Genomic DNA, 12715 nt, shown 5'->3' on the forward strand with positions numbered 1-12715 from the left:
CCTAGGAATCACGTCCTAATAAGAGTTTGAAAAGTAGCAGGTTCCAACCTACTTTATTTCATAGTTACATACAAAAGAGAGCAGCACTTAGCCAGGGCCTAATCTCCTTCTAAAAATAACACATTGCTTTAACATTTATTTCCTTTATCAAATCTGTAATCAGTTCCTTTAAATAAAACCCCCTGGTGATAAATAAACCCAAGTGGCAATGTTTGCTCGGTGGAAACAATTACTCACCTAACGGCAAAGTACAAAGTTGCTGGCCCTGGTTTCTTGGGCAAGTCATGGTCCAGGACACGGTGATCCAGCTGCAGCCAGACACTCTGACCTCTATGGAAACAGGTTGGGGAGAAGGTTAAAAACTGGGATGGAAAATACAGAAATTGGTTCTTTTCAGTGCTCCCAATTACTCCAAGTGTTACTTTAAAAAGTTCAAGCCTCAGCCCCAAGGCAGGCAAACATCTCATAGAACGATTTCCTTTTTTTTTTTACCTAACCCTTAACCCTGCAAGGCTGAGCCATGGGTGCCCTCCAGAGGCCACACACTCCCTCCAAGCACCCAGCTCTCTGCATACACCCAGGCAGGCTCTGGAATCCCACTGGAGTTTCTGGGGAAGCCAACAGCTTTCAGATAATCCCTGGCAGCACTTTAAACCTCACCGTGACTCAGTGCCAGCAACCAAAAACATCCACAAGAATTTCATGGCAGCTCTTCTGGGGGAAAGAACAAGCCAAGTACCAACAGTATCCTCAAGGGATTTACAGAAGAGCTGGGGGAAATACTTTCCAGCAAGTGAAGGACAAGGATGTGGCAAAAATATTCCAGGGATAGCCCAAGATGTGAGTGGCTGGTAAAAATAACACAGTGCTGGGGTCAGGGCCCCAGAGGGAGCAGCTCCCAGCAGCTCCACGAGCCCCAGGGTGTCCCCAGGGCCACTCCTGCACCCGCAGGTGGGATGTGCCTCAGCAGGGTGGCCCCAACCACGGCTCTGATGGGATCTGTAGGTGGAGCCTTCCATCCAGGGCTGCATAAAAAGTGGCAGTGGAGAGCAGCAGGAAGCAATGTTATTCCCATTAGACAAGAGGTTTATTTAGGGGCTGTTTCAGTGCACAGCTCCACATCCCCACTGCCCTAAGCAGCTCTGCTCCAGCTTTTTGGGGGAGCTGAAGCTCCTCTAGACAGGCTGGCCCTGCAGCCAGCAGATGTGGGGAAGCATTTCAGTGCCCTGCTGAGAGATGAGCCTAAGCACCAGGTGAGCCTGCAGCTAATGAACCCAGCTGACTCTGGGTTAATGCCATGGAACAGATCTCCCACAGCATCACAGCCAGGCTCAGAGAGAGCAAAGGGGTTCCTGGGCAGGACTGACCTCACAGCTCCCTCTGCTCGGGAAATTTGGGGTTAAAAGGCTCAAAAATGTATTTGAGATTCAGGTGCAAAGCAATCCATTTTGGAAATAAATGCAAAACCTTTTTGTTGTTACTAAAAGTGCAGAGCAGGAAAGCTGAGGCTGCTCACATGGGAAATTATCACTGAATCAGTTTTTTTCACTGTGTGAGACAAATATGAAATGTGAAATCATCAGGAAAATATTTTACAAGGATTCTCTGGTTTGTGCCCAGAAGATATTGTCCAAATATTTTCTGGTTTGTGCCTTCCCCTCTCCCCAGCCAAGCAGCACAAGCACAAGGTAGGAAACTCTTTCTTCTTTGAAAGAAAAAGAAATTTTTCCATCATGCCAAGCTGCCACGGTATCAGAGATAAGGTTTTACACTGCAATAGTGACACAGCTGTTTAAATAAATACACACACTCACGTGTCATCGATAAATGTTATCCCAAAATACTCCTTTTCTTTCAGGTTAAAGTGTGAGGCCACCAGATCCAATAACTCCCGAGACAAAAGTTTGGGCTGTTGAAAGAATAAAATCCATTTTATTCATTTCAGTCCAGGCTTTTAATAAAAATCTTTTTTTTTTTCTGTGCAAATACTGACATTTAAGTACACATGGCCATGCTAAAACCCTGTTGTACAAGTGAGTACAAAGTGATATATCAGACTCAGGGTGTCTCAGTGGAGCTGTGTGGGATATGTGGAGCATGGAGAGGCAATTCTGGGCTTAATCCATGACATTAAGCTGAAGGGCACAAACTGAGTGCTGTTTTCCTCTTTCTGGGGGACAAGGGAGCATCCAGGCTTTCCTGCACTTATGGCAGGAAGGATTTTCCAATTAAGAAAATATTATGTAGTGGAGCATCTCGTGCTTTGAGTTCTGTTATGGGGAAAAAAACATCCTCAAAACCAGAGTTTTTCTTCTCATCTGAACGACAAAAAACACCCCCACAATGGGTGTGTTTAATATCCTGTATGAATTTTGGTGAAAGCAAAAAGTGAATGCAGAACTGATGGCAGATATTTTGCCCATGATGCAAGGGGAAATCCTTCAGCAAATCAGAAGAAGCACACATTGCCTCAGCACACCTATTCCACTCTGAGTTTTTCTAGTACAACCTGTCTTCAACCCTCACTTCAGCCCCAAAATGAAAACAAGCAGAGAAGCCTGGCACTGGCTGCCAGTCCCCAGAAGAGCGAGGTCAGTACCTGAACCAGCAGCTCCAAGTTCCTGTCATCGAGGAGATGCACCTGGCAGTGCCGGCCCTCGGTCATCTGCAAAGACAGCAGCACAGCCCAGTCAGGAACAGCAGCACTCCTGCCTTGCACCAGAGCATGTGAGGCTTGGGGACAAGGGCAGGGTGAAGCAAGTGACTGATTTTGATGGATAAGGGAATTGACTCTGTACCCGAGTCCTTCTCCAAGGACTCCATCTGGGAGCTGCCTCAGCACTTGCAGTTCCTGTCAACTCCACGCTGGAATTAAAGGTGCTTAGCAGCACTTAGGATCAGATCAAAAAACCCATAAATGCTGTGAGAATTAAATGTGAGGATGAACCAGCCTGGCCAGTGCCACAACCCAGGGCTTTTGCTCTGGTGAGGAGGAGATGACCAGGGACCCAGGAAACCCAGATCCATCCAACCCTCCCTGCAGATGGGTCAGCCCAGATCTGGTCCATCGACCTGTGAGTCTCCACCAGCACAGTCACTTTTTCACTTGGGCAGTTACTGAAAATCATCACTTCCATGGGATTCTTACATAGGAGCTGCACACAGCAAGAAGGTGCTTGAACTGCATCACTAAGAATGGGATGAGCTTTGCAACCTCTGATGCTATATCTGAACCACCTCCTTCATGTCACATTTATCTCCTGCAAACTCTCTTCCTCTCTTTAGCAGGCGAGCAATTCAGAAATAGCTGCCTATTATGCCCTTTTAGCATCTGCCCTTTGAAATCTAATACATTTCAATGAAAGCTTTTACATTATTTAATATCTGTTCTAATTCTGGGCCTTTCAGCAGCTCCAGTGAGGACCAGCTTTGCAACACTCTCTGGGTGAGAGCTGGTGAAGGAAATCTGGCTCTCATATTTGTTCTCCCAACCTCAAAGTAACTCCTTTTCCTGACAGCACAAGCTCCCAGCCGACTATAAATTGTGATCTGTGAGCAGAGGCCGGGGGTGTTTGCTTAGACAGCGGCTCCCAGAGGGATTAAACAGCAACATGCAATGGTTTCCCCTTTCACATCCCTCTGGCTCTGAAGGGACAGGGACAAGGACAGGGCTGAGCTGTAGTGCCATCAGCCCCTCTCATCACCTCCTGCTCCTGTGCACACTGCACACCCGAGCCTTGCAGAGACTTAAAAATAAACACAATTTCCAGGTGATCACAGCAGAACTGCAGAGAGCTCGCAGCTCTGCCCCCATCTGCACAGCCAGGGCTGCCGAGACACAGCTGCCTCTGTCACCAGCCAGCCCTCTGCCCCAGCACCCACAGCAACAAAGCTCCATTGTCCCAGCTCTTTGAGCTCATTTGGACCAGAAGCCGAGAGGGAGTGCCCTCCTGAGGAGCTCTGCAGGCAGGGCAGAGATGAGAGTCTGCAGGCACAACTCCCTGAAGTGTCCTGGAAAGCTGGGCTGCAGCACCGGCAACTTTGGGCACTGCTGAGCATCACACCGCCCACCAAAACAGCAGCACTGGTACAAGGACTGCTTGCAGAGCGAGTCTAGAGGACAGAAATCCCTTCCTTTGCCTGTCTTACTGCTGCAAACATGAATTTGTGCAGAGGTGCCAGAGGAGCAGCGACACACTGCACGCAGCAGCTCAGAGCACAAGGCTTCTCCACCCTGGAGCCAGCAGTGATCTCACAGCTGCATCCCCTGGTGCTGCACCCTGCACAGCATCAACCCCCAGGCCCTGCATTCCCAGCAAGGTACCACCTCCAGCAAAATTCATCCCTTGGTTCTGGAAGCAGAGCTGCACCACCCCAACTCCAGCTTGCAGCAGGCTCCCTGAGATGTCTCTGCTGCCCAAACACAGCACCCAGAGCCCTTAAATCCATTATGATCCACTCCCAGCTCCAACTGTTCCCCAGAGCTGAAGGGCTGCCATAGCAGGCTCCTAACTAAGTTGCCCATTACCATCAATTAATCATGTCACCAGCACACCCCTCAAGGTGCAGCAGATTTCTGGCTCTGACACACTGTTACCAATCTGCCCCTGTTGCGAAGTGTCGGATCCAATACTGTTTTTAAATCATTCCCCATCTGTTGCTCTGAGATAGCACAAGGGTTGCCATTATTTAATTGTGAGCTGCTTCAGCTTTCACCCAGTGAAATCACATCAATCACTTCTGACTGTTTTAATTGCCTCAGTTGTCTGTTTTTAAGTAAAAAAAGGTTTCTGTTAGAGCAAACACATCCACAAAGCCTCGTGCTGAGGAGAAAGAAAGGTACCTGAAAGGAAAACATAAAAGAAATACCAAGCATCATCTGTGCTTCAATTCAGCTATCCAAGGCAACTGCAAAGCACCTTAAAAGTAAATAAAACTCATAACAGCCCTGAAGATAGGCAAGACATAATTATCCCTGATTTTATTGACGAGACAACATAAGGAAACAGTTTAGAAGTCTCATTTACAAATATACACACAGAAAACATTTAAAACCTGAGTCACCAGGAATCTTTCCTTGGAAATCACACATCCACTTCCCAGAGTGCTGGAAAGCTTAGTGAAGAGGTTGCAGAAGATGCCAAGGTGCCCAGTGACAAAGCCTTTGCTGTGACAAACCTGGCAGCCCCCACCTGCATCCCCAGAGCTCTGTGGCCATGTCACCCCAGGAACACTTGGGGACATCATCACAAAGGACAGCGAGGCTCAGAGCCATGAAATGCCTGTGGCTGTAGCTCTGAGAAGAGCTGCTCGCATCCCTCTGCCCCCCCAGCCCAGTCCTGAACACCTGAGGGCCACATTCCTGCTAAGACACCTCCTCCAGCCAGGATGAGACACAGGGATACTCACTGTGAGCCACCACAGCCTGCTCAAGGAACACAGATCTGCTGGTGTGACCATCAGCTTGGCATCTGCAGACTCCAATCCCAAAACAAAGCCTGGACAGCCTGAGCCCTTCTCCTCCTCCTGCACACCCAAAGCTTCAGCCCCAGCACCCTGGCTGCTGCAGCTGTGCAGGAGCTCACTCCAAGTATCCCCACCCCATTCCTGATGGGGCAGAGAGCAGATCACTTGGCTCACCCTGTCCTTACAATGAGATGAAAATCACTCCAAATTACTACCACAGGGAAGCACAAGCCCATCCTACACCAGGAATGTCGCCCACCAGAGAGGTCATCTCCAGGAGACAACTCTCTCCTCACATCCAGCTGCCTCCCTGTGCAGACAGGGCTCTGAGGTACAGGGCAACACTCACATTTCACAACCCTCTTCTGTACAGGAGGTGGAACCAAAAGCTTTGGAAGCTGTGGCAGCTGCAAGCTCACCTCACAGGCTCTGGAGTGTCAATCCCCAGGTGTGACATGACTGTGGCACAGCAATGCCACAGCACTGTCACAGGTACCAATAACCTGGTCCCATCCTCTTGCCTGGAAAAAAGATGGAGAGCTTCATGAAGAGACTTCCATCACTTTCATCCATGAATTTTGGCCAAGGAAAGGTGCCTCCAGCTCAGCAGCTGGAGACTCTGAGCTCCTGGAGCCAGAGCAGCAAAGGACTCCTTTTTAACTCCCCCAGTGACACTGGTGTGATTTATTTGATTTATTCCCCACAGCACATCCGCTTGCAGGTTTGTTTCCTCAGGCTGTGGGAAGGGACTTGTGCTGTGTCCCAACTCCCAGGGCACCAGGCTCCTCAAAAACCCAGAGCCCTGGAGCCCTCACTGATATATTTTCTTTCATCTTTAATTCAGGATACCCTGCTAATCTGAACAATATAATTGATTTTCTGTGTGTTGGACCAATCCATCATGAGATGAGCACAGCTGTCTGCCTCAGTCAAGAGCTGCTGTGAACAGTCTTGAGATATTTATACACACACACATCTGTTTTCAGCTTATTCTCATTGATTTGGCATTGTCTGTACAAATGAACAATTTTTGCAACATGCCTCCAAACCGGTCATCTTAGCAGTTATTTTTAAAAGCCTGCTAATATTTGAGCTATTATCCAGTAAAAGAAGTAGCAGCATAAAATTCATGAAGCATCTCTGTGTCTCATCTCATTCCCAACAGGAAATTAGGAGAGAGACATTACACAGCCCTATCTTTGGCAAAACCATACTGAGAGACTGGGAAACAAAAATCCAGCATCCCAAATTCAACTGTATTCTCTGTACACAAGTAAGCAGCAAAACCTCAAAAACTGAGAGGACTGAAAGGAGACACTTTCCACTGTAGAAACACAGTTACATCAAAATACTGCAGCTCTCCTAATTTACAGGCTGTCAGCAAGAATCTGATTCACCCAAATCTTCAGCAAAAAAGGCAAATAATCAAGGGAAACAAACAATTCTCAGCATATTCATGTGTGGAAATTCAAGCATATGGTGAGATTGTAGCTCTACGAAGAAAATTAGCATTATCATAAAGGTTTCATTAGCTGGGAGGAAACAACATGTTGTGCTCCCTTTTTGTCACAAAAAAAATAGGACAAATTCTCCACCTAAAATCATCAAAGCAGATTTTCCAAAACATCCATCCTTTAAAAAGAAAATCAGCAAGGCAGAGAAAACAAAACCTACTTCTTGGCTACTTAGACCAATTCCCTACAATATCCTAAGCCTGAATGTTTATTTGGGAAAAAAGCACATGCAGGATATTTATGCTATTTCTCTTGGCCAGAAACATCCTCCTTATGCAAAGCTGGTTGTTACATGTAATATTTTTAGACATCCATGTGTGTCATCCCGTTAGGGAAAAAATTAGAAAAAAGAGTAATTAGACAGGGTGTAAACAGGAAATCTCAAAAAAAAAAACCCCAAAAACATCCTTAAGCCAAAAAAAAAAAAAAAAAGCTGTCAGAATAACACATCTCCTGAAGGGAAGCTTAGGAATGGAGAATCATGGAGAGTCTGGGTCAGGAGCAAACCCCAATGTGCTGTATTCCCTCCAGGTCAGATTTCTCCCTCCCAGAACTGGACAAGTTACAAAGAAGTCACTTGGCCATTCTGTCACTGACTTCTATTTTTAAGCCTTTTTTAGTTTAAGGTCTAAAGAAAGAAAACAAAGGAAAAAAATAAAAAGAGCCAACAAAACCCAAACCCTACAAACTCTCTGGCCAAAGAAGAGAGGATTACACATAAGCTGCACATAATTAAGACAAAACTGGGAGCTGTGTCTGCCAGTGATGGGCTCAGAGCCCTGTCCTGCAGCCCAGCTGCTCTCCCTGGGGATGTGCCCTGGTCTGGGCTCAGCAGCCCATGTGTGCACTCACAGTAAGTGCAACCTGCCAGGGACAGGGGGGCTGAGCCCCTAAATACTCATCAGCAGAACTTTAAAACCACCCACATCCAGCAAGGCTTCACACCTCTAATGCTCTGAATTCCGTGAGAAGCCTTCTGGACTCTCCCCCCAGTTCTCCTCTTTCCTTTCTCCTGAGATAAATCCCTTTGTTCAGGCCTGGGTGCTCCTGGAAACATCCCAGGGTGACACCAGGGATTTGGTCCCAGGTGCACTGAACTGTGCATGTTATTTCCATGAGCTCCTGGCTCATGGATTAATTAAAGTGAAATTAAACTTCACTGGCAGGTGAATAGCTCCAGAAGATATTTTATAGGCAGGAAGAAGTCACCTGTACTGATGCATCCAGTAATGAGAGAGAAAGAGGAACCATTTTCACTACATAAATGGCCAGCACAGAGCCTCAAACCTGCAGTGTGAAAAGTGAGAAATTGGACTGTGGCACATCATTAGTACATAGATTATAAAAACTGGCTCATTTATTCCAGAAACAGGCACACCACAGCAGCTCAGGCAGTCAGAGCACTGGAGAATAATACAGATAACAAAAAGCAAAATTCCCTCTCCCAGAAGGCAATGCTGTCCCTTAGCACAGTGACTTCACAAAGCCTGAGCCAGGAGGGCATCCCAAAATGCCTCCATCCTGCTTTGGGCAGTGGCACAGAGGCAGCAGCTCTGCTTTCCAGGTGCACAAGCCTACAGCACCAGCCTGGATCTCTAAAGGATTCCATGTCCAAATCCCTACCTGAGCTGCACTTTACCACCCATAAAAGCATCACCAGTAATTTCTTGTAAAGGCTCTTTTTTTTAAATCCAAACTTCTCTTCTGTAACTCATAAGCCTGTAAGAGATTTCAAAGCTTAATACTGAAGCCCCCACACTTCAGGTTTTCATTGGCATTGAGGTGGGTTTTTTTCCTTTGGTTCTGAAGGCATTTAGGATCAGCTCCTCAGATCAGCCCTGCTTCACAGACTTTGGTACAAGCAGCCAGCTTATGTCTGGCCCTGAACGTGCACAGCCTGATCAAAATGTGCAATCACATGCAACAATCTCTTGCCATAAGGAGCTGCCCTAGGCAGGCACATCTCAGGAAAATAAAAGCCTCTGCCTGTCCTTCTGGAAGGAAGGGGCCTGCATGCAGCTGGGGGGAAGAGGGAAAAAGTTATAATGGTTGAAATGACCTCAGAGTTTCCTGGTGTGTCTGTTGGGAGAGCAAAGCTTCATCATGTTCCAGCACTTGGAGCCACTCACAGCTTGAAGGAATAAGCAGGAAAATAACAGACAGAAGTTTGGGGCTATACCAGTATTGCTGTGGAAGCTTTTTAAACAATCTGCACAGATCTCCAAAAACACCATGATGCACATTCTGGGGAGCCTGTCTGCAGCCACAGGTCTGCCCTGACCAGCGTGGCTGCCACCTCTCAGTGTCCCATGGTGGGAGGTGCTCAGGGTGAAACTGATGGATGAGGATTGGAAATGCTCCACTCTCCCACGAGTGAAGATCTGAGGAGGGGAAGCACTGCTCTGAGCCACTGCCACATCCCACCCCACTGTGTGCCTCTCCACCAGCTCCTTTGCCTCAGAGCAGTGCAGTGCCCTCCCCTCTGGACTCACTGATACCTCCTGCAGGGCCCAGTGGGACAGCTCTGGCTCCAAAAACTCGAGTTTCCTCAGTCTCTGCTCACACCAGCCAGTGTGTTCCTGCCACAACACCAGAGTCTGGCTCACACAGACACAATAAACCTCCAGTGATCCCTTGCAGGGCAGTGGCAGAGCTCCCCCCAGCTTTATGGGGGCAGACCATGTCTCCAGACATGCTGCCTCTCCTTCCTAATCTTCAAGCCATAAAGAAGCCTTTAGCTGAAGTCCTGTCTCCAGTGTAGTCAATTAATTTTGCCATTAATTTTAGCAGGGTCAGGGTTTTGCCTTAAATCATTTGTTATCTCACTATTAACCTTTAACAGAAGCCACTATCTGCCTAATGTTAAATAGCCAGTGATGCTCCACAGTGGCTGGCTACATCTTTCATCCTCTGTGCTCTGGCAAACCATCCTGTAGGACCAACCAGGTGACTCCAAGAGCCACCCCCACCCCTCCCAAGGGCTGCAGAGGCCACCTGGGCTCTGCACACTCATCTGATGTTTAACCACAGCAACTCAGGGACTGTGCAGAGCCATTCCCAGGCCTCAGGATATTCTCTTTCTCAGCACCAGCCAGGCAGGGACAGACACTTAGAGCCACAACTGAACGACAGGCACAGAAATGTTTTAAGATGAGACAGGCCAGGGAAAAGTGCAAGCTTTGCACTTTGAAGCCCCTTTGATGATGCTCTACATGGAAATGTTGGCTCTGCTAAAGTTTGGCAATAAGCTGGAGATAAAACAGTGCCTGGAACAGGGGGCTGAGAGGCTGCCTGGGTTGCATGGCACCTTCCTAAAATAGCCATGAGAGCTGGAGATAGGATGAGAAAACTGGCTCCTGCAGAGCATCAACTGACTTTCATGTAAGCCCCACCAGCTGAGCCAGTGAAAAAGTCTGGCACAGGAACAGCCCAAGTGCTCTCCCTCACTGCAGGCACTGGGGCTTTGCAGGGCCACGTGCCAACAGACTTCCCATGCAACCCTCTTTTCCCCATTTATTCTATTATTCCTCATTGCAGGGGATGGCAGATCTAAGGGACTCTTTCATTCACTCCATTGATGGCTTGTACAAGATGACAGGCACAGCCTCTTGGGGTTACTAGAAAGATCCCACTCACCAGAACAGGTTGTGGGGCTCTAAATCTCATCCTCTTCTCCCAAAATCCTCAGAAATAATGATGAGCACGCTGTAATAAGATCCCCAAAAACTGAACAAAACCAAAGAACAGCGATAAATTAAAACCCAGGAAACAAATTAATTCAATCTTCCTCAAAATGATAAATTCAGTAACCCAGCCAGGAGTTAAAGTCCTTTGCCAAGAGTAAAATATAAGCAGCAGAATTACAGCTTCTTGCTCCCAACCAGAAGTGTGCAGTATAAAAAACTCACCCCTCTCCTCCCCAGGAGGAAATCTTGCAGTGTGGCTGCCTTTCCTGATGGCTTTTTCCTGTTCTTGCCTTTGCTCCATCCCACCTGGGGCTGCAGGGGCTGCTCACTGTGCACCAGCACAGGATGAAAGCACTCCAGTGCACAGGCAGCAGGAGGCAGAGGGAAGAACTGCTGCTGCACTCTGGCTCTGCTGGCCCCAGACTTTCCAGCTGCCAAGCAGCACCCAGGCAGCATTTCACCTCTCCTGGCACTGCCCAAGGCCACAGGACCTCTCTGGCAGTGTTATCACAGATGCTGAGTCTCTCTGACAGAAGGGAGAGGTTGGCTATCCTCTTGAAGGATCAGCACCTTTATTGCAGGAGACTTCTCCTTAAAGGTGTCTCAAACTGAAAACTGGACAGTTCATGTCACTCCAGGGGTGCTGACATTCCATTCCTGGCACTCTGCAGTGTATTTAAAACAACAGGGAGAAAAGAACAGGAAGGCAACTCTACACTAATGCTATTTAAAAAAAACTATCTGGAAAATTAATGGGAAACAATCAGTAGAAATCTGCCACAAATATCAAGTCCATGAAATCCAACATCTGCTTTCCTTGGCAGCACACAGCCAGTAAATTTGTGTCTGCTGGAGACAAACTTATCACCAGCAGTGCTGAGACACTGCAGCAGGTCATTACTGCACACAGCCCACAGGGGTGGCTTGTTCCAGTGCAATCTCCTGGGCATTCAGGGGAAAAAGGTCTCCTGTGGGATCAGAGTGCTTTCCTGCTGCTACCTGACACAACAAATGCAGGGGCTGCCCATGCAGGAGCTCTGCCTGGAGGCAGCAGCATCCTCTGTCCCTGAATAAGCAGGGCCCACAGTGGGGCAGGAGTGGCCACCTGCCCTCCTGTGACCTGTCCTGACCTTTGCTCCCCAGCCAGGAGGCAAAGCAGCTCAGCTCCAGCTTCTTTGCTTAAGTCTCCACAACACGAATCTCAGGGTTTGTTCTGTGCAGAGATTCTGGTAACTCCTGAGTTTTACCTCACCCCAGAAGCCATCCCTGACCCACTCAAACAAACTCAGCTTTCCCTGTTACAGAATAGTTACAGAAGATGAAAAAAATACCCTTAGAGAAGAGTTGTTTCACATCCCTGGAGACCCACACGCTGCCCTTGATGCCTTTTTGCCTCTCCCCCATTCCTGATGGCTTTTCACAGGATGCTCTTCTGACCCCTCCAGCCCCTCCCTGCTCACCCCTGAGTTGGGTTTTTGAGGGAAGGCTCCCAAAGCAGGAGACACATGCAGAGCAAGCCCTGACCAAGTAAGTGCCATCCCCTCCAGGCAGCATCTCATCCTCTAAAGTCATCTGGAATCTCTTCTTCTCCTGCCCCATCCAGGTCCCTGCACCCAGCATCCCCCCCTTGGACTTTTCCAGCCACTCATGCTTGGCAACAGCCCCTCAGGAACCCAGATGCCAGCTTGGGACTGACATCAGGTAAGGAGGAGATGAAAAATAATTTAAAAAGAAAGCTAAAGCACAAGTCCTTTAAATCTGCAACTCTTTAAAAAAATGCAGAGAGCAAATAATTAAAGCAAGAGAAGTCACAATAGTGGGTATGGGCTGGAGCAGGCAGCCAGCAGCGTTTCTGTGGGGGCAAGGAGCCAACATTGCCAGTGCCAGCAGCTTGCCAGGCACTCAGGGGGCTCATCCAGATGGTTCCACATTTCACTTCTAAAGCAAAACAAGTGCCTTGGATCAAAGGCTCTTTCTCAGCAGCCGTTACCCCCCAGCTCTGTGTGCACTGCTGCATCTCCAGGCCACCTCTTCCCAAGGGTTTTTTAG

At 48.1% G+C, this 12715-nt stretch overlaps 1 protein-coding gene across 5 annotated transcripts in view; it reads right to left on the reverse strand.

Annotated features, from left to right (window-relative positions):
* Positions 1 to 12715, reverse strand: part of FRMD4B (FERM domain containing 4B) — a 91389-nt gene that overhangs the window by 55967 nt on the left and 22707 nt on the right. For all 5 annotated transcript variants that reach the window (XM_059856797.1, XM_059856796.1, XM_059856795.1 and 2 more), the window contains exons 2-4: positions 2600 to 2665; positions 1815 to 1909; positions 238 to 330 (exon numbers count right to left, since the gene is read on the reverse strand). In XM_059856797.1, coding sequence (XP_059712780.1) covers positions 238 to 330; positions 1815 to 1909; positions 2600 to 2665 — 254 coding nt within the window. The remainder of the gene's footprint in view (positions 1 to 237; positions 331 to 1814; positions 1910 to 2599; positions 2666 to 12715) is intronic.

Source organism: Haemorhous mexicanus, chromosome 11, assembly GCF_027477595.1.
Source record: "Haemorhous mexicanus isolate bHaeMex1 chromosome 11, bHaeMex1.pri, whole genome shotgun sequence".
Taxonomy (NCBI): domain Eukaryota; kingdom Metazoa; phylum Chordata; class Aves; order Passeriformes; family Fringillidae; genus Haemorhous; species Haemorhous mexicanus.